Here is a 24,947-nt window from a genome sequence, read left to right as displayed (position 1 = left end):
AACCGAGCATGACAGAGCAGTTTATCTGTAAGGCTGTGATTCTTTTCATCTCTTAGTGTCAGGCTTGAGCTAATTCCCTCTTTAATAGTAATTACTCGAGAAGCTGTGTGCTAAAGTGACTTTATATTATAATGAGGATACATACACACATACAAGGACTGGGTTAGAAAGGATATTTGAAATCACTGTAGATTATCGACATAAAGAAACAGGCTGCATATACATTTTATAATAGCTTTTATTATGGTCAAAAGATGCTCTTATAAGTGTCATAAATGTGGCTGTTACAAATGGAAGTTTTTTTTAATTAAGTGAAATTAAAAAATTTAAAATAAATATATACATCAAAAGCCTTTGGAGTAATTATGAAATACAAAAACACCACATTGGGTCATCTGTGGTTTGTCATTGTATAGGTGACCTTGGTGTGCCCCCTAGTGCTCAAATATAATACTACACTTTTGGTATTGAGCTGTTTTACCGGTTTCCCGTTTGGAGGGCAACACACACACACATTTCTGACACTGGGTTCCCTTACTCTCCCTTAAACCAAACAATGATAAACCATATATCATCCCCCCCCTTCATGCTTTCACCCAAAGATTAATGACAAATAACCTTCCTTATCCTCCCCTTACATGCTGACAAAGTAAACCCTGATTCTCTTCATGACACCATGATGTAAACACAAGATGAAAACATGTATCCAGAGTGTGGTCATATAAACAAAATGTGCTTCATAAACACAAGACGCTTGCATGCCCACATTTGTTGCAGCGTTCAGAGCACCGTGCCATCCTCTGGATACTGTACACTAAAGTATTACAAAAGGTATCCTAGATGGAATACTCATAAAACACAAGCTGGCAATGTACAGAATATGTGAGGTGAAGGCAGCAGCTATATGGTGAACAACGTATCTGATGTGTTATCCTGCAGGTTTTATGTCTGGTTAGGAAAAAGACATTCCATTGTGTCAGGTTGGGGAGATTGAGGGTTCAGAGCGATCCTGGGACCTAACCCAGGGCTTCCTTCTTCATTCACTTTAAAAGGCAGTGCTGCATTCCATCCCATAGGCCTCATACAGTCTGTTGACGAGCTCTTTCTTCTCCTTCTCGGGCAGGAAGCACGACTTTGCAGAATTTATGTTCTAAAAGACATAAGAAGTCAAAACGAGGTCACTTTAAAGGTCCCATATCAAGCTCATTTTCAGGTTCGTACTTACTATTTGGGGTTTCTACTAGAAGATGTGTACATGCTTTAATGGTCAAAAGACACATTTTCCTCTCATACTGTCTGTCTGAATATACCTGTATCCCCACTCTGTCTAAAATGCTCCGTTTTAGCACCTGTCTCTTTAAGCCCCCCTCCCTTGATTGATCAGCGTTTCTGGGTCTTCTGCATCTGCACTCTCTGAGTCTCTGCCCTGTCATTGCAGCCGGGGAATGACTGTCGCGGCACTTTCTACCTATATATAGTATAGTTGTGACATCACAACCGTACATAAGTCCTGACGGCTTGTTTAAAGACACAGTTTCTGAATACAGGCTGTGCGTATTTCTCTGTGGATTGAGCATTTTGATAATTTCACTGTGTTTATATGAGCATGTCAACCTGCTTTTATAATAAAAAAAAGACATGGAAATCTCACTTTTTACAATATGGGGCCTTTAGGGAACAGTTCCGCAATTTGGGAAATGCACTTATTTGCTTTCTTGCAGAGAGTTAGATTAGAAGATTGATAACACGTTTGTACCAGCTTAGCTTAGCTGAGCCTGTCCAACCTTTAACCTTTTAGTACAAAGGTAACAAAGATCTGCCCATGGGAGGTGTTCAGTGCATGTACGGACAACAATTCTTTAACAATGAATCTCTGAACTGAATCACCGCGGTCACTGACAGAATTAGAAGCTTGCGGTGGAGCTTCTCAGTGGTGACTGAGAGTGTTGTTGTCAGCTCAGCTATGAATCACAGTAGGTTACTCCCTCGTTTAAAAGCTAATTAAAAGACTGTAAATCCACCAAATGTGATAACTGTTACAAATAGGCCGTTGGGCTATTAACCCTGTAAACAGAGATTGTATAGGCTAATTTTGGACTGAACTGAAGCAGACAGCAACAGACTGAACATAGTATTGAACTGAAGAAAGTCAGAAACGGTGGATTTAATTGCGTATCTTACGGAAAGAATCGACAGTGACAACAGTTCAACTGAATGAAACGATTCAAATCAGCAAAGCGATAACGTCATGTATGCATTATTATGGAACCCACTGCAGTTCTAGGCAAGACCCGCCCTTCAATAGCATTTGTGCGCTACGATTGGTCCAGGCGTCCATGCTCGCTCAAGGTAACCGAACCCGATATGTTGAGGCCAATCGGCTATCCTAACAAGTTGATCGGATTGCTTTGTAGGGCGGGTCTTGCCTAGAACTGCAGTGGGATCCATAATAACGCGTAATGGTCAGTCCATACCAGACCTTTGTAATCACTTCACAAATTGTTAGCTCTTTACATTTCTGTGAGTGATGTTTATGTATGTGAGATATATGTGTGTTTGTTGTGTTATGGTTGTCTAAGCTACTGGATGCCTAAACTTTCCCTCGGGATGAATAAAGTATCTATCATTCATCCATCCATCCATCCAATTCACCCCTACAGCAGGAGCTTAGCTTAGCTTAGCTTTGCATAAATACTGGAACCAGGAAAAAACAACTAGCCACCGCTGATTGCATGGCAACTTCACAGCGCTGACAAGACTCCAAAAAGTAATGGCTCCCGGTCAGGAAATAGTTTTTACACTTACAAACCATCGAGTGGTAATTAGTGATCTTTAGAGGTGCCAGTGGGCAGATGTTGTTACATTCGGACAGTGACAGGCCCGCTGTTTCCTCCTTCGATATTGATCTTCTTACCTTCTCTTAATGATCAATCCATATGAAAACCCGATGGGGCCTGGATGCAAAGCACAATTCTTCACACCTTGTTTGAAATACATTACGAATAATAATTATCAAAAGGATCTGAGGCTTTCGGACCCTTCTTTTACGCCGGCTTTTGTCCCTGCTTTAATTAGCGACTGAGAAAGGCATTGCCATGCACGGGGCATATTCGCCCCATGCTGTCATCTCCAACCATGTTCAGATGCCTTCATCCTGTGAACCACTGCTGTAATTATTCATGCGTATGATCTCACCAGTCGTTTGAATTCCTCCTCGGTGAATCCCATGTATTTGTGCGCGGTGTTGTAGTCGAGGTCCAGGGTGGAGTTGAAGATCAGAGGGTCGTCTGTATTCAGGGAGTAGTTCGCCTTGTCCTTCCGGAACCTGAACAAAGGATGCGATGAAAATCCAAACCAAAAACTCGATTTAAGCCCCCAAATTCTACTTTAATTCATTCATTACCAGACTGTCATGTAAATGAAAACGCAGCTCACGTGATGACAGGATGCTTGGTGAAGTCTGGGTTGCAGGCACCTGTCAGCTTACTGGAAACGGGACATATCTGCAAGCAGAACAGCACAGGCAGCACTGAGAAACAGTTCAGAAATCAGTTCTTCCAGGTGTGATACCAGATGCTCCACTAGAGGTCAGCGTATCCCTCTGTTCCTACTGGTAGATACTGTAATAATACATTCTACTATCTCTCTATAATTTCCTGATAAAACAATCCCACTCTGTTATGATCAAAATGATAAGTATGTGGATGAAGTGTAACTGTGTTTCATAGGTTGGCAGGCGCATTTTTGCAGAGATTAATAATCTTGTGTGTGATGCAGCATTTTGATGACAACGGTGATCGTTCTGGATAGTTCCTCACCTCAAAGTGCATGTTCTGAGCCAGCAGTTTTTTGTACAGAACTTGGTCTTCCAGTGTACTGTAACCGTGGCCGACCCGTTCAGCTTTCAGCACTTCCACGGCCTAGAAGTATCAAGAAAAGGGGGTCACGAGGCAAAACGTTATAAAGCATAAAAGAAATCCCTCCATGTCGTGCGTGTCTGCAGAATGTGCGGGCTATTTCTAGACTTGCGAGTCGCTGAACTGTCACTTTGACGGATGACTTCCTCGGAGAGCGGCCACTTTTTATGGAAGTGAGACATTCTTACACTAAAGTGGTTGAGACCGTTGACTGTTAAAAGTCTATGGTTGAGACACAGCAGCTAAGATGGACACAAACGGAAAAAATAGTAATGCATCTACACTAGGGGTGTGAATCTTCACTGGTCCCATGATCTGATTACGATTATCCTGTCAACGATTTGAATCGATAGGTCCGGGTTAAAATAATCGATTGTTTGAGTGATCTGATATCGAATAATAAAATCCAGGAATCTTTTAAAGTGCTCATATTATGCTTTAGTGCTTTTTCCCTTTCCGTTCTAAATCTTTTTTGTGCACGTTATAGGTTTACAAAGTGAAAAAGCCCAAAGTCCCCCCCAAAGGGACTTACCATCTCCAACAGAAAACACAGTTCACCAACTGCTCCAAACAGCTCTATTGTAGTCCAGCCTTTACTTCAGAGACCAACGTGGTCACTTTGGAACACACGTTATAATGCTCGCCTAGCTGCTAGCATGGCACGCCCTCATACTCTGCTTCTGACTGGCTAGTAGTCCTTACCTAGCTACTGCGCATGTGCGACTCCCAACAGAGATGGAACAGAAGTGAGATGTCTCACTCTGTAGCTAAAACAGAGAGCTCAACGCACAGGGTGAAAAGAGGAGCTGCAGCAATGTGCAGTACAACAAAAATATGGTGTTTTTTTTTATTAAACCATGTAAAGCTATTCTGGTACAACCTCAAAATACAATTATGAACCTGAAAATGAGAATAATATGAGCTACTTTAATATATGCCTTTTCACCATGGATTTGGTGAATTGAACCCCCTTTTTGAAGGTCAATTCTTAATGTGAACATTAACCTGGTGCATTATAAAAAAAAATATTTAAGGGTTGATTTTTGCTTGTACAACTTACAGCAGATGTTCTCTGAGAATCTCTTTTATATCCAATTGGTATTGTTACTGAAAAATCCTTAACCTAATTGATCTAAATCGGAAATGTAATCGAATCGGGATCTTGGGAATCGGAATCAAACCGTTCGAAGCGATTATTGGTTAACCCAGCCCTACACACGTATGTATATATATATATATATATATATATATATATATATATATATATATATATATATATATGTGTGCTCCTTTGTGCATTTGTTGTCCAGTTCACTGGAATCTCCCACACAGACTTGAACCTTCAACTGGCCAACGTCTTGTTTCTGTTGGCTCTCTGCCTGTAATAACCATTTACTGATTTCTGTTGTCAGTGCGTGACTTCATTGTTTAGTTGGATTGCTGTAGCAAATAAGCCACTCACATAACAGCCCCGTGCCAAAATGTCTGGTGTTATTGTTGATCGGCTTACCTCCTTCACTACAGACGGCGGGCCCACCTCTCCTGCGTGAACGGTCCTGTGGATCCCACAACGCACTGCTTCCTGTCAACAACATCGATCAGGAAACCCGTCAGCTACCAAACAACACAGCCCAACATCTGGCTTATCATTTCGACAGGGTGTGTGTGCACACCAGCTTTGTTTGCTTTGGTACTTGGAGCTCCACTTAAAGGTACAGTAAGTGATATTAATCCAATACACTTTTTGTCAAATTCAGTGAATATCTCCTCAAGGCCATCCAGCTCTCTATATTTTCTGTGTGCGTTAAAAAAAAAACCTGGCTGGGGGGGGTTGTATTTATTTGGCAGTTGAGTTCAAAGATCAACAGTCTTTGCGCAGAATCACTTACTGCACCTTTTTAAATATTTAAATATTTTTAGATATTTTCCTCCTAGAGGGAAAACTACTGTACATGCAAACCAAGGCACTCCTCTGGTTTGATCAACTTGTTTTCATCTTGACATTCTTAACCTTGGACACACCGAGCTAGGGCTGCTTAATCTGCAGGTATCTCGGGATCACGTAGTTATGACGATAACCCTGAATATTAGCGTGGACTCTGCTCTCTGAGTTCTGCTTCTTGTTAATAATTGAAGCACGTTTTATTTTCTTCATCAATATCGATTCAGCTTGACAGGATTTCAGAACCTCTTCACACTGTGGATGGTGAAAACACATCTCTGGAGAACTGATTATGATTTAGGACTGTATGCATTATATACTGTAGTTGTATGGTAATAATAATAAAACCAAATATTACACAGTGCTATACAAGGAAAATAAATTGTACGCATACCACATGAGGAGAGTCAACCCTAAATTAGACTAAACACTCATGAAAATGTATTTCATACACATAAATACACATGCAGACACAATAACCAGAATTAAATAAGGTTGTAAAAAAAGCCTTTTAATAAAAAAATTGTTTTAAAAAACAATTTCAAAGGGTGTAGTACAGTGTAATGATGGACAAATCGTTTGAATGGTATTACGACATATTTAATGTGCTTGATCGATAGAGAGCTAATCAACTAAATATGTGCAACAACTGAAAATACTTTGGACTGGGTTATTAAGAACGTATGACTTTATTGTCCACCTTAGTGGACATTTGTCTTTGGCTTCTCCAAAAATATTAAAAATACAACCATGACATCACAAGTTATCAAACATAAAACGTACAACAGTTGTGCAATGTGTCATGGTTGCGATTTTCTGTTATAGATTTTCCTGTTTTATTTTTAAGCGGGCGGGCGGGCGTGTCTCGTGCTCCGGTTTATTTTGTTCCTTGGTCTTTTTGGAACAATTTTAGCAGGACTCTTTTTGTTGTAACCCTTTTATTTATTAAATCTTTGAACGCAACACTGCTCTGTCGTCTCTTCATTTGGGGGTCCGCCATTTCTCTAAATCCTAACACAATGAGCAGAAACGGCAGCAGCAGCAGGTGGAAAGGAGGGAGGTTACCTTAACAGCACTAGAGAGAGAACACATTTCAAATACTTGGGTCTTCCCTTGTGCAGTCATTGTGCATTCAGTGCCTGTAGGCATGAGGAATTAAAGACCTCTTATAAATATTCCGGCTCACCCTCGGGACCCTGAATCGACAGCCAGATGGGAGCAACTCAAACTTTGAGTTTAGTGGGTGTGAGGCGTCTACAGATTAGATTAGGGATGGACTATTTATCGGCCCTGGCCGATGATAATTTTTTTTGGCAGTTTGCCTGATAACCGATCACATTAATGAATTAAAAAGTGGTCTACTTTGGCCCGGCAACAGCTCTGTGTCTGTCCCTATGCTCCAGTTATATATTCTTTTTGAAATCAACGTTTACTGCAGTTAAATTTAGTATTTTTTATTTGTCACAATAGCATTTACTAAAGTTTTTTTATGCAAGACATACACTTATTTTTACGCTGTGGTATTGCTACTTGTGTTGGAGTTTGTAAACAAATCTTAATTTTTACTAAAAGATTCTCATTTTGACTGTGAATGCATATCGGTTCCAAATATATCGGTTTCATGAACTACTAATAATCAGCAACATTATCGGCCCTGAAAAAAACGATATCGGTCAACCCCTACGAAGTAGTCTGTCTGGCCTTTACTGTCAAATCAAGTTCAACAGTCTATAGTCATGTTTCCATCAACATATTTGTATGCATATTTTGAAGTATTGCATTAGAAAATGTTGATGGAAACGGCAAAATTCGAAAAAACTAACTCAAATTCGCAAAAAAAGTTTTTACGCTCGCTTGAGGTGGTTTTTGTCTTGAGTTAATGCGCAAATGCGAGAGATGGAAACAGCTTTGCCGAATCAGTTGTGACGTAGCGAACATGTAACTCACATGACTATAGTCCCGGTATCCATCGGATGGGGGGAAGGATCGGAATACAGGTCCCGTCCAGTGCGCCGGACACAAGGTAAATTGATGAATTGGTTTAAGACTTTGAATCATATGGCCCTGCACACCGCATATATAAACAGCGGTGAAGGTTGTCTCGCTGACACCGAATGTCTCTGCCACAACGCTGTGTTCTGTACAGGTGGTCAACTGGTGTAAGATAAGATAAGATAAGCCTTCATTGTCTCCTATAGGAGAAATTCATCTTGGGCATTCGAGAGAACGAAATGGCGACACATAAACACACAATAAACATACAGTTACCCTACATAGAAACATAATCGTACATTATCTCATCCAATGCTTCAATGAACATCTAATAAACCTCACACAATACCCCCCAACCTTTCCCCACGATCACAGAAGAACAGAAGAGAACCCACAACACATCCTCCCCCTCGTATTGCACTTCATTTTGATAATGATTGCACATTTCTTGTTAACTCATGCTGGGGTCAATAACTTCTGTATTGCACAATTCCCATTTGCATAATACCATATCAAATATAACATAGCATATATATATATATATATATATATATATATATATATATATATATATATATATGTAAAAATATTGCACCAGTACCCTATCAGGCATTGCACAGCCTATAACCATAATGGTAAGTACCACAAATATTATTTAGTAGTATTAGTCACACATACATCACTGCAGCCAATACACACACACCTTATCTCTTATTATTCATACAATACAATGCTACCTCTCTCTATTTAGCAAGCTGGTTTGGAATCTACAACCATGCGTAACCATTACGCTTTAGGTAGCCTAGTTTATTCGCTTTAAACCAATTGATGGAAACGCTTCTAATTCGCAATTTTTTTTTTCTTCTTTTTTGTGACATTTTAAAAGTTTGATTAAAATTTGCTTGACAATTAGATGGAAACATGACTTAAATGCATCATCGAGCTACTTTCATGGCCTGCCAATCGCCTTCCCTGCAATAATAACCCTTTTGGAAAGCTAGTTTTTGTCTTTCACATTCAGGTTGCCATACCAAGCTGTTATATTAAACCACTGACTTATCGCTTCCCTCAAATGACTTTTAACTGGCTGTGTTTTAACTTCACTGTTGGCACATCTTCCCACGCACACACACCCTATTGTGTGGTATGTGTGGTATGGTCAGTGAGGTATGTTGGCCATCTCAAGTATCGGTGACTAAGAGGCAACTGACCACCTCGAAACTACAGCAACACACTTAAATAATACAGAAATGAGCAATCGCAGAATATATCAAAGCAAATAACCAGAAACAGTAAGCGGTCTATAAGGACAATTACCTCCTCTATTCTCACATTAGACTGAAACATGTCTAAACAAAATGGGCTGAAATGTCTCCATGCAGTTACCTCCCCCGATCCTTTATCCATGCAATTCATTTCAGGTAAGTCTTGTTCCACTTCCAGCGCTGTAGCGTATTAATGGATTAATCTACCGCATTCATTATGGTCTGACAGGCTAAATTGATTACCTACTGGGGTTTTCTCTGAATTAATCAATAAATGCTGGCTGTAAACCAAATTGAATTTTTTTTTTTGTCAGTGCTTAGGAGGAAATAGGTTTGAGAGTTTTAGGTCTTACTGCCGTACCGCGTTGATTACAGATAAAGACATTTAAGTCCTCTTCATCCGTAACGTTTATCAGGGGTGTAGCAGAAAAGTCTCGACCCTGTAGATACAATTCATTCTCTATGGGCCCCTCCCCACATGCACAGCTATCGTTTGTGGGCCCTCCTCACTTGAGGGCCCTGTATACTCCGTCTGGAAGTGGTCCATTTTTCATGGAAAAACGACACTGTCCACTTTTCTCCTTTTTGACATAGACAGTCCCCAATTCTGTGTTACATCTTCTTAGCCAAATTCATCACCACTAGTTGTAAACTTATTTATGGAATTCATGGTCAATAAAACTCATTCATATTAAATTATACCTATTTTTTTATTTAAAAACCCTCCAGAAATTATGAATTATTTTAACTAATTGTTTAGATCAGAGGAACGTATGTTGATGGATAATCACAGCTTGTTTCGTGTTTGAAACCATCCGAGTTATTTTTGGGCAATTTGGTTGAAAGAAACCAATATTTTTGACATAGAAACTTTGAAAACGAAGACATAGAAACTTTATTTTTTTAAGATTATTTTTTGGGCTTTTCCGCCTTTATTTGACAGGACAGCTAGGTGAGAAAGGGGAGAGAGAGAGAGAGAGAGAGGGGGGGGGAAGACATGCAGGAAATCGTCACAGGTTGGATTCGAACCCTGGACCTCTGCGTCGAGGCATAAACCTCTCAGTATATGTGCGCCTGCTGAGCCAACCCGGCCACAAAAACGGGTCAAATTTGACCCGAGGACAACATGAGGGTTAAACAAGACTAAGAGTCTGCAGCCACGCTATCGGCTCTGTGATGTGCGTTCAGATTTGTTTATTAGGATAAACCCCTCGAGAGGGTCTGAAATGGGACACTGTTGTGAAATGTTTGTTTAAAGCACTTGAATAAAAAATTCATGTTGCTTAGTTTAAAACAGTCCAAAGGAAATGGTAAATTATTGTGTGATTAAAACTCACTATTTACAGTACTTGATTGATACAGCTGATATGTGAAAAGGTACACAAACTTATTTGTTTAACAGTAATTACAGAATTACAGCCACTAGAGCCAGTCCCGCACTGAGCTTTCTTAGGATGTGCCATTTATATATCTGAAGCTATTGAGGAGGAGAGAGAGGGGGGGCAAGGTGGAGAGTGGGGGTGTGGCCTTGACCAACTGCCACTTTGCTCGTTTGAAAGCCATGATGTCTCTCTCTCTGATGGGTGGGCCAAATTCTCTGGGCGGACAAAGCAGAGAAAGGGGAGGTAACATTGCTCCTTATGACCTCATAAGGAGAAGATTCCTGATTGGTCCATCTGAGCTTTCATTTTCTCAAAGGCAGAGCAGGATACCCAGGGCTCGGTTTACACCTATCACCATTTCTAGCCACTGGGGGACCATAGGCAGGCTGGGGGAACGCATATTAATGTTAAAAAACCTCATAAAGTGAAATTTTCATGCCATGGGACCTTTAAGAGATCACCAAAGCTGGTATAATTCATCTTGAAGGGGGACATGAATGTGTGCACCAAACTTTATGGCAATCCCTTTAAAAGTTGTTGTTTCAATTAGAACCCCAAATGTGAACCTCATGGTGGTGCAAGAGGAAACGTCAGGGAATCACCAAAGTCAGTGCACTTCATCCTCTGCTGACAATGACTGTCTTTAAAATATTTTACTCCAAACCATCCAATAGTTGTCCAGATATTTGGGTCTGGACCACAGCCATCCCTAGAGCCATATCTGCCCTCTCCGTAGCTACAAAACAACGCTTCACATTCTTTCTAAGGATTCCTGAAAGTTGCTGGGGCGATAAAGTGCAGCCATACTTCCATCAGCATGCAGCTTGTGGGAACATGAGGTGGACTCTGCCCGGGGCTATAAAAACTTTTTACAACCTCACAATGATGCAATATGGTATAAATAAAAAATATGATGACTGTGCTTTAATGCCAAGGTAGGAGTCTGCTTATGTAATTACACTGTCAGCGATCACACTTCTTGTTAACCCTCCTGTTGTCCTTGGGTCAAATTTGACCCATTTTCAAATTTCTATAACAGAAATTTGAGTTTCCTTCAACCAAACTGCCAAAAAAATAACAATGATGGTTCCATACAAAGCTCTTCACGAGTACAATGAACTACTTTAGTTTTAATCAATTTTATAGCATAAAAAAAAGAATGGTTTTAAAACATCCTGACTAAACTTTTACATATCTGTAATTATCCATCAACATATGATCTAAACCAGGGGTCTTCAACGTTTTTTAAGCCAACGACCCCTGAACTGAAAGAGAGACGGGGCAGGGACCCCCTAGTACCTATAGCGTATAAAATGAAGTTGCATATTAAACTGGGCCTACAATTAGGTATAGGGCGGCATAAAGCATTTATACATGCCTTTTTTTGCATAGAATACTAAGCTATTAAAATAATAATTTTTGGCATGATTTTATAAATCGTCTTCTTATATTCCACTGTGTACGTTTCACTGTGGATGGCTATCTTAGTGACTACCGTATAGGCCGGCAAGCCTATCATCAGTGGGGATTTATATTTGCTAGTATTATGTTAGATTCATGTTACGGGCATTAATAGTTTTGAAAAAACTTTCAAAAATAAACAATAATTTGGAGGCCCCCCTGCAGTGACTCTGATGATCCCGGGTTCCGCCATCCATTCCGACACACCCCCACTCTGACATTGACGTCTAATTGTCACTTCCATTGTTTTCAAACGTCCCACCACTCCGACAATTTTTGTTTCCATTAGGGTTAGGGTTAGGGAATAGCAGCATGTCGGAATAGAAGCATTCGGAATAGTGGCGGCATGTCGGACTGCCAGCATGTAACCGAGGACCCCCTAGGGGTCCTGGACCCCCTGTTGAAGATCTCTGAACTAAACGTAAACTAAAGCTTTTTTAAACTCATATAAATGAGATTTATTGACCATGAATTCAAAAATAAGTGTAAAACTAGAGTGGTAGTATCTTGGTGATAGTGAAAAAAAGAAACATTGAAAACGTCGAAAGAAATGACAACATGTTTCGATTTCATTTTGACCCAACAAGGTGCATTGTCGACGGAAAGTCAACATAAGGGTTAGAGAAATACCAGGCTTTTTCTACAACACATTCAAGGGCACAGAACACTCTACTCAAGCTGCCGTTAAGCCCCATTATTGCTGTTTTTGCTATACCAGTTATTGTTATGTGTCATGGCATGTGAGGCTGGGGAGAAAGTACACAAGACCTGACCTGCGTTTTTAATCTCCCTCATGCTTTGACAAAGACGGCCTCTGACTGTTGGTATTGCATAGATGTTTTCACATGCTCACCTCATAGGCCTTCCTGTGTTCTGAATTGGCTTCACAGTTGAGTGACTCATCCCCTGCCAGATCGATGGCGACCACTCCTTCGTGTTGGTATTTCTTACACAGCTCCACCACGTCCATGGACCAGCCTGGAGAGTTAAAAAACACATATATTACTACACAGTTTGGTCCTGACAAAACACACACACACACACACACACACACGCAGAGATGGAGTACTCGAGTGGACTGGACTCAGACTTGAGTCGCTATTTTTTGGACTCATAATTTGACTTGACTGATACTTGGACTTGGATTCATGAAATCTGACAACATGAAATTTGTTGGATAACGTTTGCGACTACTTTTATGTGCAAAAGGTCATAAAAATCAGATGTAAGATATGACATAAATTGAGTCTGTAACTGTTTTATGCGGCGGGGGCATGGCGTGTGTCGTCCACCTGCGACTGTAGTTTGTTTGAACATGCATTGGGGAGATGTCTCGGACTCAAACGGGCAGTAATGGCGACTCGACTCGGACGGGGATACTGGGGACTTGAGACTCGACTCGGACTCAGCAGTTACACTCGACTACGACACTGTGCAGATGATGTGTGCATGAAATGTGATGATACAGTCCAAGCATCATGCTACATCCATCTGCATCAAGCTACAGCTATGACGAGCACAAGACAACGTTACCCAACATGCCGTAGTAACTGTGTTCGCCTGGCTGACGGTAACCACGACTGGTTTTTAAGGGAATAGTTCGACATTTTGGGAAATGTGCTTTTTTTGCTTTGTTTCCGAGAGTTCGATGAGGGGATAGGTACCACTCTCGTGTCTGTACGGTACATCTACCACCAGCAGCCGACTAGCTTAGCTTAATGTAGGCAGATTTAGTTACTTTTGGACGAAGCTGGGCTAGCTGTTTCCCCCCTTTTTCAGATCTTTATGCTAAGCTAAGCTAACTGTTATCTGGCAGTAGCTTCATATTTACCATACAGACACAAGCATGGTGTCAGTGTTTTTATCTAACTCGGCAAGAAAGCAAATAAGTGTAACTATTCCTGTCACAGCTTGACTTTTACTACTCTATGAAAACAACCTACTTTTACAAAACCATAACAGTTACATACATATCATGCAATGTCCCAGATCATCATACAGACTTTATCCGAATGAATTTGCAGTCTATTTTAGATGCTGCATTAAAGTGTTAGACTGCATTCTGTTTAAACATACACAAATCTAACTGCACACAGATATGCAACAGCTTGTACAATCTTCCTAAAATAGCACTTTTTATCTACAGTATAATGACAAAATCAGATGTCCTCCAGCCGTTCGGGAAGTCTCTTCAGCACTTGGGGATATTACAGCAATGTTTTGCAAGAGATGTAATGTAGCAAACAGAATGACAGGTTTGGTTTGCACTTGGCTGTTGGGTCACATAGGAAACAGCTGCCCGAATGGAGCAGAGCAGATTTGCAACAGACTCATCACTACAGGCTCTGCTGCTGCTGAGACAGCCACAGCTTATGTTAAAGGAACATAGCTTCTAGACAGTGATTTGTTCAGTTCTCTGATAAGAACAACTGAGGCAGAGCTTTGAGACAGTACAGTAAGGAGCCTTATCTCACAAGGTTGTTTGGGCAGACAGGAGCATGAACAGTTCATTACTTGGCATGTGGCGCATGCAGCATAGAATGGACCTGGCTTTGACCTTGAAGGCCCTCTCCCCCTTGCTGAGGCCTTCGTTAACCAGGTGCACCACCTCGTCTGGGCTCAGGTCACCTCTGAGGGAAGAAAGAAAACATGCAATGAGTCAAACTTAAAGGGTCATTTCTGTATTTTTTCAACATGTGAACAAGAATCTTTGAAATTGGTCCAGTATTGAGCGAGAACGCTGTAACCGGTACCCGCGAACCGGACTCGGGGTGGGCAAATGTTCACTGTCAATTTACGTCCACAAATGAGCTGTTTTTGCCACTGCCAGGCTCAGATTATTATTCTTAAGTGTCTGACAATATTAGGACAAGGATCCCTACAGAGATGGACCTTTTTGGTAAAGAGTAAAGTCCTTTTTGATTAACCAGAAAACGGCTTTGAAATCGCCATCGCCAAACCCACCAGACTACATTTAAGTAAACAATACTTTTAGCGTGTATAGAGCCACATGTAAATGGGTTTATTTCAACCAAACCAGAGTGGTGGTTTTTGGATTTTTTGGGCACCTATAGCACATTGTGCATCACCACAAGCCTGTAAACATAGATGCTTCAATGAATAAAGAAAATAAAGTACATACTGGCCATTTAAGTACAGTAGGCTACCAAAAATAGTGACATATAACACATTGAAATAAATATGGCCCTGATACAGGCTCTATCTGAACTCCCTGAACATGTCTTTACATAATTAAAACATGCCAAATGTCAATGCCAATGTCAAATGCTTTCAATAAATTAATCGAAGGAGAAAAATAATAAATATCGAAGTCATTTAAAAATTAAATCGCAAACAGGGGTGAATCGAGACCTCTTTAACCAAAAGGTCTATCTCTGTAGGGATCCTTTCCATAATGTGGTCAAACACTTAGAATATTAATCTGAGCCTGAAAGTGGCAAAAACAGCAATTTTTTGCACGGATGCTGCAGTCTTGCTTAATACTGCACCAATGTCAAAGATTGTTGTTCCCATCAGTCACAACAGACACAAAAACATATGAAAATAGGGTCCATGTTGAAAAATCCCAAAGTTCCCCTTTAATACATCCCTCTCTAACACAAGGGTTCACCTAAGACTTACTCGCTCTGGTTCCAGGGTATGGGATCCACTTTAGTGTTAGCCAGAAAATGCGGGCTGTATCTGACCTCCACATAAATCACTCTCTCCTTGGCTTTGTCCTCCACAAACTCATAGGCCATCCTCTTAATGGCCTCTCTGTCTCCACTGAAAACAAGCAGAAGAAAAACACAAAATGAAGGACTTCCTCTTATCTCAGTGGTACAAATAAAACCATTAGTCACTGCTAATCCGTCATCTAAACAATGATGGCTTACAAAATGAGCAATATCAACATGTACAGTGTATTATTATACTTTTTTTTAATTGATTATTTTCCCTAGAATCAATATTTTTTTGTTATTTCTTTTACCAATGATCCCCCTAAATATGTTCTGTTTATACGGTACTACAGCATATCTGTTTCCAGCGAAACAGAGCAAATGCAGAAAATGCAGAAACTCTATGTAATGTTCTTCTTAACAAATGAAATAAATGTCAGACTGACTTATTTCAAATTAAAAAGTGATTAACAAAAAAATATTTTCCACTTCCAGAGATTTACTCCTTAGGTATTGAAATGTGGTTTTGAATGTCAAGGCATTTTTCCCATACTCGATACTATGTAGGCAATTTGGTCGGTGCCTAAAAAGTATGGAAGTCCGGCACCCAGCCATACTGACAATACACAGCAGTGTTGTGAAACTATTCACAGCTCCTTTTCCCTCTTCCCTTTAGACTCAGCAGCACACTGTCTGCTCCCACATCACATGACAGACAACAACACAGCTTCCAGCAGGTCTGAATGCCTGTTGTTCCCTCCAGCATCCTCTCATTAACCCCCGTACCACCCACCCAAACACACACACCCCCAATGAGTTCATACAACAATTCTAAATCAGCTAGACTCAGCTAGCAAATTCCCTATGTTGTTGAAGCACATGAGGCTTTCAAGAGCCTCGATCCAAGAGGGTCCATTCAGCACAATCGGCGCTGCAGTCCGGCCTCTCTACAGACTGTCATTGTGGAAAGCTTTCACGGCTGTGCAGGGTCTTTATTTGCTCTTTTCTGAACACTTCAGCGTCACTGCAGGACTTGATATAAGACTCCGGAAAGGCTCCCTGAACTGGTCCCTTTACTCTCCTCTCAGTGTGGTTGCCAAGCTGACACTTGAGCTCTAATACTTATGTGTTCCTGTTCTGCATGTCTGGCATTTTAAATCCAGCCCACCACCATCAATCACAACCTATTAGGGGTGGGGGGAAAAAACAAAAATGGTATATGTATGTCGACTTTTAAAATCGATTCTCTTACCTAGAATCGATATACAGCATCTATATTTTTTTTTAACAATGATTGACCTAATTATTTTCTGTTACTACGGTACGGCTGACGGCATCTACATCATATCTGTTTTCTGAACAAAAGCAGAAAATGCAGAAAATCCATGTCATGTATTTTTTTTTTTTTTTTTTTACAAATTAAATAAATGTCAAAACTGACATGTGATTTTTTTTTTTTTATAAATGTCTCATGATATATTGTCTCTAGAAGTGGATTATTCAACTTTTGGTTTTGTTAAAGAAAATCGCAATAGTTAATACTATCGAATCGCAATACTTCTAGTGCTGCAGCGATTATGATTGACGTAATCGACCATAAAAATAGTCGTTTTACTATTGACCCCCTATTTATTTTTGGTCTCCCGACTCAAACGGCTCGCTGTAATTCACCTCCACACCAGTCTGTGCGCTGTGCGCGCCCTGCTGGCTAATCTGCTGCTATCCTCTTTCTTCCCCCTCCCCCCGCTTTAACTGCTTTGATATGAAAAACTGGCGGAGGCAGGTGAGTCCTCCGATTCAAGTCTGAGAATTTGACCAAAAGTAGGGTTGCATGATATTAACAAAATGTGATATTGCGATATCGATTATGAATATTGCGATATCTATATTAATTTCGATATTTTTAAAAATATGTAAAATTACAAAGGTTACGGGAAAACGCATCAAAATAGATTCATAACAAATTAAACAAGTTTTCTTACAACACAAGGTTTGTTTCAACTGACGGTCATATTGGACTGGTACAACATGAATGAATAAGTAAATAAATAAGGGCCATGTCTACAGAACAGGACATGTTCTACTGCTTGGACAGTTTAAAATATATAAATAAAGAGAACAGGAGTCAGGACAGAGAGAACTTTTCTTTCTTTTCTCTGATTCGTTCCGTTTTTCTTCACTTACACTGTCACTCTGTCGAACTATGCACACACGTGGTACCCTACATAGGGTCACGTAGTGGACCCGTGTGCTGACGTGCACTAACGTGCAAGTGGCACGGTAACTGGCCAATGAAACATGATCATTACAGCGTTTCAAGCGGGCTCTAAATCAAACAAAATATTGCATACTTATTGCAACACTTTCGATATATTGCAATAACGATATTGAGTCGATATATCTTGCACCCCTAGATATAATATTGCAATAACAATAGTGAGTCGATATATCTTGCACCCCGAACCAAAAGCTTCAAAAGTATGGGAGTATTTCAGCGGCCAACTGGTAAAAGAGGTCTGTACACGCTGTCAACCTTCACTTGCTCATCACGGGAGCACAACCACGATGCACGAGCACCTAAAAAGGAAACACACAGGAGTTGTTCAAGATGCGCCCACAAAAAAGGAAAAGACAACGTAAGTATATGATTAATGAAACGGCGAGCTAGTCTGTACTGTTTATTAACTCTTGAGTACAATGTAGTACAATGAAGTACAATGACTGTATTTGGATGCTAAACACGCTACTTAGACTTTGGCAGTAATGTTTTAAACCGTGCTATGCACGCAAGTGTAAACGCGGCGGTCTGTATCAGTAGGCTAATTGTGTATTTTTCTCTTCTTTTTGTCAGTTGCAGGCAAAGTAGTCTGACTGAATTCGCCACAACTTGCAGCAGTACTCACTGACAAACGAAATATTAGTCGTTAGAAAATGAGTCGTTAGTGGCAGCACTAAATACTTCTAGAATTGCAACAAATCGCAATACAAATGGAATCGCAGCCATGTATCATGAAAGAATCGAACTGGGACAAAAGCATATCGTCCCAGCCCTTATACTACACACTCTCAGTGTGCTCAGACTTTGGATGCATCATAATTGTATAACATAACTGCCTGGACTTTGACCTCATGGTAGACTTTGGGGGGAAAACATCCCTGCGACAGTAATGAGGTGAGGACCCTGACTCTTAATCACTCCGAAGTCTTGCTCTTTGCACTCCCTGTCACCTGCTAAGCAAGGAAAACACCTTTGGTAATTATGAAACAGAATCATCACCATGGTCGGCACTTACGCAACCACGTGCATGTACTCCTCGAACTTGCCCAGGAACATGGTGAGGGTGGCAGGCTGCTGGAGGATAATGATCTGCCTCATCTCCTCCACCGTATTCGCTGGCAGATGGATGTTGCGTCTCCTAGAAAAGAAAATTTTAATTTTAATTCTAGTTTACCTGATTTGCTCTGCTATCCTAAAAGAAAAAGGTTATTGGGGCGAACTCTAGCTCAGCCAGTAGAGCATGCGCCCCATGTGGGCTGAGTCCTTGGCAGCGGCGTGAGTTCAAACCCCCCCGTCTCTCCCATTCCTGTCTATCCACTGTCACTATCAAATAAAGGGAAAAGCCCCAAAAAGTAATCTTAAAAAAACAAAAGTAAGGTTATTGCTCTATTATATTCTGAAAATGCAGTATTAAAGCTGCTCTAATCTATTATTATGTTTTACATTACCAATTGATCGGACGACAATGTTTGGGTTTCGTGGTCCACAACTTTAATATTTTGGTTCAAGGCAAGGCCATTTTATTTGTATAGCACAATTCAGCAGCAATGCGATTCAAAGTGCTTTACACAAGACATAAAGACACAGTTAAAAATATCATACAAATTGGTAACAGATGAAGAAACAGTTATAAAAAATGAATGAATGAAATTTTTTTTTTTTTAAAGTCGCATTGCGCCATGTTCAGGTGGTGCAGGTAGATTGTTTTTGGCAAAACTACTCTGATGAACCCCACTATACTGTACACTACCTGCCTAGCATCAAACGGGAAGCTGAGACAGTAAACAACTGGCTGGTGAACATTGTGGAGCATTTAGCGGCAAGACAGACTGACATTTTCCCCACTAGTTGGAGGAGACCAAAACCAAGCTAATAGGAGAGTGAATATTGGACTTCCATTCATCAGGTGGACAGAAACAAAGTACATAGGCAACTGTTTGCTAACATGTTCCCCATATGAACTCATATAACAAAAAACAGTATTTAAATAGTGACGAATCCCTTAATTTTGGTTATTTAAGAATTGTGACCATGATACAGTATGTTTGGAACAGGTTTTGCAGTCGGTAAAACAAATCTGTGCTCTGTGGTGGATATAACCTTTCTAATAGCGAATTTTTTGGGGTACTTCTCAGCCTGACCAATATATCTGCGATAACCTAATATCAGCCGATACACTTGCTCGGGGCGATTTATCAGTTATCAATTTCACAAGTACAGTTAATCAACAAAACTGGCAAGGAACAATGACATCTTCTTATCTCTTAACTAACTTACTTGGCAACATCAAGAATAGTCTCCACCCTGATGGCTCCATCGAGGTGCACATGCAGCTCAACCTGTGGATGAGAAAGATAATGAATCGGTCAATTAAAACGTTTTTTCTTCTTCTTTCACATCGATAGATAAGACCATATATCTGAGTCGGATTGCGCACTTTAGTTTAGAGGAGAATACTGAAGCGTGTCAGATTCTGGGAAGTTTAAGTCTGTTTAAAAAGAGAGCCGCCAGAGAGCACAGTGGTGCTGGTGCTGCAGCTGAATGTTTTGGCTGCAGACCATCATTAATGCAGTGCACATGACTGGGCAACAAGTGGTGAAAAGGCCAAAGAAGATGAAGTGTCCTGGCTCTCCTTCAAGCACCGCGGGCCGTGATTTATTCAGGCAGATGAAACCAATAAATCTGCGCTCCTCCTTCACCAACGTCAAGCCAAAACTTCTCTCAGTCTGGCACTCGGAGAGCCCAGACCTCGGCCAGGCCATTTCTGGCAATGTTAACAATAGTGAAAAATGATTTGTGTATCCGCCCTGTGATTTGGATCTGCTACAAAATGTGTTGTTTTCTTCCTTGGCCCATGCTACACTCTTCCACCCAGTTTCATGAAAATTAGGCCAGTAGTTTTTCTATAATCCTGCAGAGAGACAAACAGACAAACAGACAAACAGGCAAACAGGCAAACATAACCTCTTTGGTGGAGCTACTAAATTAAGTGTATCTCCCCCCTTTTGACCATGAAGTTGAGCTAAACTTTACTGATATTTTTATCCTGAATACTGAGAAGTGTATAATGTTCAAAACAACTTACAACTTACAACAGCTCAAAGATTACAGTGTTTCCTTTAGGATTTTTTTTTAGCAGTGGGGGCAGGTCTGTCTAAAAAACACCCCACAATTTTGCCATGGTGGGCCACCACTACGAAATCAACATAGAGGAAACACTGGATTATATAAACAGTCTGTGGTCAAATGCCCTGAATCAAAGCATCGTTCAGGCTTTCTGCAGGCTTCAGAACCTGAAGAGAAATCCTTCATAAGTCATCACAACTCAAAACAAATGTGTTAGATTTCCAATGGGAATGTCATTTAGGGAATGGAATGTTCCTTACTCAAGTTCCCCTTTAGACACACATTCAACTTCCAGTGGACTTTTTTTAGTTATTTTCTAAAGCCGTGCAATAAAAACATGAATGTTTTTCTATAGTATGTGTTCAAAATGTGGATCTCGTTTGTTGAAAAAAAAAAGAAGAAAAAAAGAATCAACCACCAGCTTTTAATAAACCAAACCTTTCTAGGGTATTACAACTAAAGCTGAAACATTTAATCAATTCGTCAATCAACAGAGAATAATTGAGAAGAGACCACTTGGATATCAAGGGTGATTTTCCACTACTTTCTGATGATGTGTGGGCCAAATGATTCATTGAATAATCAACAAAGTACCCTGTAATAACCTGTTAAAAGATAATGAAAATAAGCCAGAATTATGACCAACTGCTAGTCCAACCTGATTTCTTATCACCTCACTACTTTCGTAGAAAGCCAACATGTACACGTTGAACAGCTGTGTCTGCCTGCGTGCTGAAAGATTAAGAAAATCTTGAGGTCATGTGTTTACAACAAGACTGCAAACTTCTTGTTTACATCGATTTCCTTCCCCTAAAAGCCTGATGTGGTGGAGCGTCAGACGGTTCACAGCTGGTTAACCCATCTGCGACTTCAGAACATCCTGTGGTAATTATTTCAGTACACACAGCCCTTTCTGTTCTACATAGTGGTAACTTACTGTATATACAGCAGGGATGCAGCTCAAAATAGCACCACACTTCAATGGTAGCATAATCAGGGTCGGTCTACATGTAGGGATCTTCATTATACTACCATTGAAGTGTGGTGCTATTTTGATTATGAATCCAACATATTATTGGCAAATATAAATCCCCACTGCTTACTGGCGGTAGTCACTAAGATAGCAACTCACATATACTGTTTTTTAAGGCAGATATGGATACTGATTATTTGTAGTTAATGAAACCGATAACTGATATTTGGAACCGATTTGCATTTAGAGCGAAAATGAAAAATATAGGTTGTCAGGCAAATAATACGTAGATACAGATAATCTGCAAACTGCCAAAAAACGGCGCCGATAGTCGGTCTATTCCTAATCCTAAGAATTCACTGTGCCACATGTATGTTTAACATTAAAACATGATTTATGAAATCATACCAACAATTATTAGGCTATTTTAATGTCTTAGCATTCTATGCTGAAAATGTACGTATAAAGGCTTTAAGCCGCACTACAAGTTGTTAAATGTTAAATGTCAATATGTTCTAGTCTCTTCACTCCTCTGTGACAGTAACCTGATTATCTTTGAGTTGTGGACAAAACAAGACATTTGAAGAAGTCATCTTGGACTTTTTGGGAAACACTGATCTCGCATAATCGAGAGAATAATGGACCGACTAATCACAATGAAAATTATCGTCAGTTGCAGCCCTAACGTACACTGGATATTTTCTTAATTTTGGACTGCTGGTTGAACAAAAAGCAGAGAGTTGAGGATGTCCGATGTGGATTTTATGAAATTTTGATGAGCACATTTCACTGTTAATAATCAGGAAATGAATCAATAATGAGAATAATCACACAGTGACTGTAATAACCTTACTATACTGTGCTGTTAGCATATGAAGCATAGATGGTGAACTGATGGCTGCCGCAACAGACAACACCCCCATGGGTGGTATCATTTCCACAATGGCAAATTAATATTTAATCAGATTATCTCTGCAAGCAGCCCCTGAGGCCTCTCCTTTTACAATTTATGATCTCTCTCTCTCTCTCTCTCTCTCTCTCTCTCTCTCTCTCTCTCTCTCTCTCTCTCTCTCTCTCTCTCTCTCTCTCTCTCTCTCTCTCTCTCTCTCTCTCTCTCTCTCTCTCACACGCACACACACACACACATACTTCTTTCTATAAAGTGGGCTATATGTAATTTCTTGGCTTCTTATCAGCTGTCAGCTCCAGCCCCAAGACTCCAAAGGGCACCAGTCAGTGAATATACATTACATGTCATGCCTGTGCGCCTGATGTGCATGTGAAACTAGCTGAAAATGAATGGTGCATTTCATTGTAAAGCTTTTAATGAAAGCCAGTAGTCTCTATTCCAGCTAATGAAAGGACTACTAATAAGTGGTGTTTCTGTGCGTGTTTCTATTACAGTGAGGAGAAGCTGGCATGAATTAAAGGAGAATCCCTTCATCCAGTGGTGGAATGTAACTAAGTACATTTACTCAAGTACTGTACTTAAGTATAAATGTTGAGGTACTTGTACTTTACTTGAGTCTTTTTTCTTTTCATGCCACTTTGTACTTCTACTCCGCTACATTTGAGAGAGAAACATTGTAGTTTTTTACTCACTGATGAATACATCTGACAGCTTTGGTTACTAGATACACAAATTGAGATTTTTGCACACAAAACACATGTAGTTTATAAAATACGATGTTTTATTATAAATGAAACTAGCCAACAATATAAGGGCCTACAAGTCCAGCTAAAATGATCAGACCATTAAACATCAACAAAATGGATCGTTTCCAGTTTCTAAAATATGAGGATTTTTCTGCATTGAGTACTTTTTACTTTTAATATTTTTTTCCTGATGATACTTACATAGTAAGTAACATTTACAAGACTTGTAACAGAGTAGTTTTTAACAGTGTGGTATTAGTACTTTTACTTAAGTAAAGGATCTGAAATACTTCTTCCACCACAAGCATGCATTCATGCTATTACATGGACTACAGAACAAGCTGTTGTAAAGCACGATCCAAGTTCAGGAATCACGCTCATTTCTAACTGCTCCATGGCATGGCAGTGTGAATGATATTATGTAAAAAGCACATTTCATTCATCACTGTGCTGCTTGACTGTTGGATATTGTTTTGATTAGATTTTTGTTTAAATCCGGTTGTCAAAACTGTTGTGAAACTGTAGGCTATGCAATAATACATATATACTTCCGTGTTTCACTGCCGGCTTCAAGCACAACACCGATAGCGGTAAATATTGTTTGACATTTGATTTCTTTCTTTATATTTTCAACCATTCTTCTTCTTCTTCTTCTTCTTCTTCTTCTTCTTCTTTTTGTCACAAGGACACAAAAAGAGAGTGTTAACGGAGTCATGATGCGTAAAACCAAGGAGCCACATGTTGCTTTGCGTAAAGTCAGAAAATGCGCGCTATTCAATAATTCTCCAACCTTTCCATTTAACATGAATAACGCTAACGCTGCAGTGTACCGGCGACTGATAACGTACCTTTGGCTTGTTGAATACCACTTGTTGGGAAGAGAGCTCGGCCATGGTGCAGAGGCTGCGGCTGCCAGTGAGTGTGCTGGTGCATAGAGAGATGAGGACTGGGGAGCAGAAGCCAATCGCAGCTCGTCTGGCTATTATATGCATGGCTCCGGGACACGCCTTCGTTTATCAAACGGGCAAAAAAGCAGCCACTGAGTGCTATAACTATACCAGAAGCTGGGAGGGTGTACTGTAAGGGCTGTACTGAGCTTCAAGTTCAGTGTAAATTAACACATGGAGACTGCAGGAGGTAGAAGGATTAACGGCCCGGTATGGCAGCAGCTTTGCACCCATGTGATGAGAGCTTTACCGGGCTAATTCATTATGTCAAACCGGGGAACACCAAACAAACGTTCGTGTTTACGTAAAGTAGCCTACTCTGCATGTA

General features: G+C 40.2%; 1 protein-coding gene across 1 annotated transcript; it reads right to left on the bottom strand.

Moving 5' to 3' along the window:
- Nucleotides 1–220: 220 nt before the first annotated feature.
- Nucleotides 221–24,679, bottom strand: ada (adenosine deaminase). Its single transcript, XM_028582993.1, has 11 exons — nt 24,521–24,679; nt 20,195–20,256; nt 18,933–19,055; nt 15,602–15,745; nt 14,474–14,589; nt 12,813–12,937; nt 5,428–5,499; nt 3,819–3,920; nt 3,436–3,503; nt 3,196–3,325; nt 221–1,150 (listed from the first exon to the last, which is right to left on the bottom strand). Exons 1-11 carry the CDS (start codon nt 24,662–24,664, stop codon nt 1,046–1,048), a joined length of 1,191 nt encoding a protein of 396 aa, XP_028438794.1. The 5' UTR covers nt 24,665–24,679; the 3' UTR covers nt 221–1,045.
- Nucleotides 24,680–24,947: the final 268 nt, after the last annotated feature.

Source organism: Perca flavescens, chromosome 7 (genome assembly GCF_004354835.1).
Source record: "Perca flavescens isolate YP-PL-M2 chromosome 7, PFLA_1.0, whole genome shotgun sequence".
Classification (NCBI taxonomy): Eukaryota; Metazoa; Chordata; class Actinopteri; order Perciformes; family Percidae; genus Perca; species Perca flavescens.
Note: the sequence above shows the minus strand (reverse complement) of the source record. Positions and strands in the feature narration are given on the sequence as shown.

Coding starts and splice junctions, on each gene's coding strand:
- ada (XM_028582993.1), bottom strand. CDS start 24,664: ATGCATATAATAGCCAGACGAGCTGCGATTGGCTTCTGCTCCCCAGTC. Junction 20,257..24,520: donor TGGTATTCAACAAGCCAAAG/GTACGTTATCAG, acceptor TCTCATCCACAG/GTTGAGCTGCATGTGCACCT. Junction 12,938..14,473: donor CTGCATGCGCCACATGCCAA/GTAATGAACTGT, acceptor TTAACTCTCCAG/GCTGGTCCATGGACGTGGTG.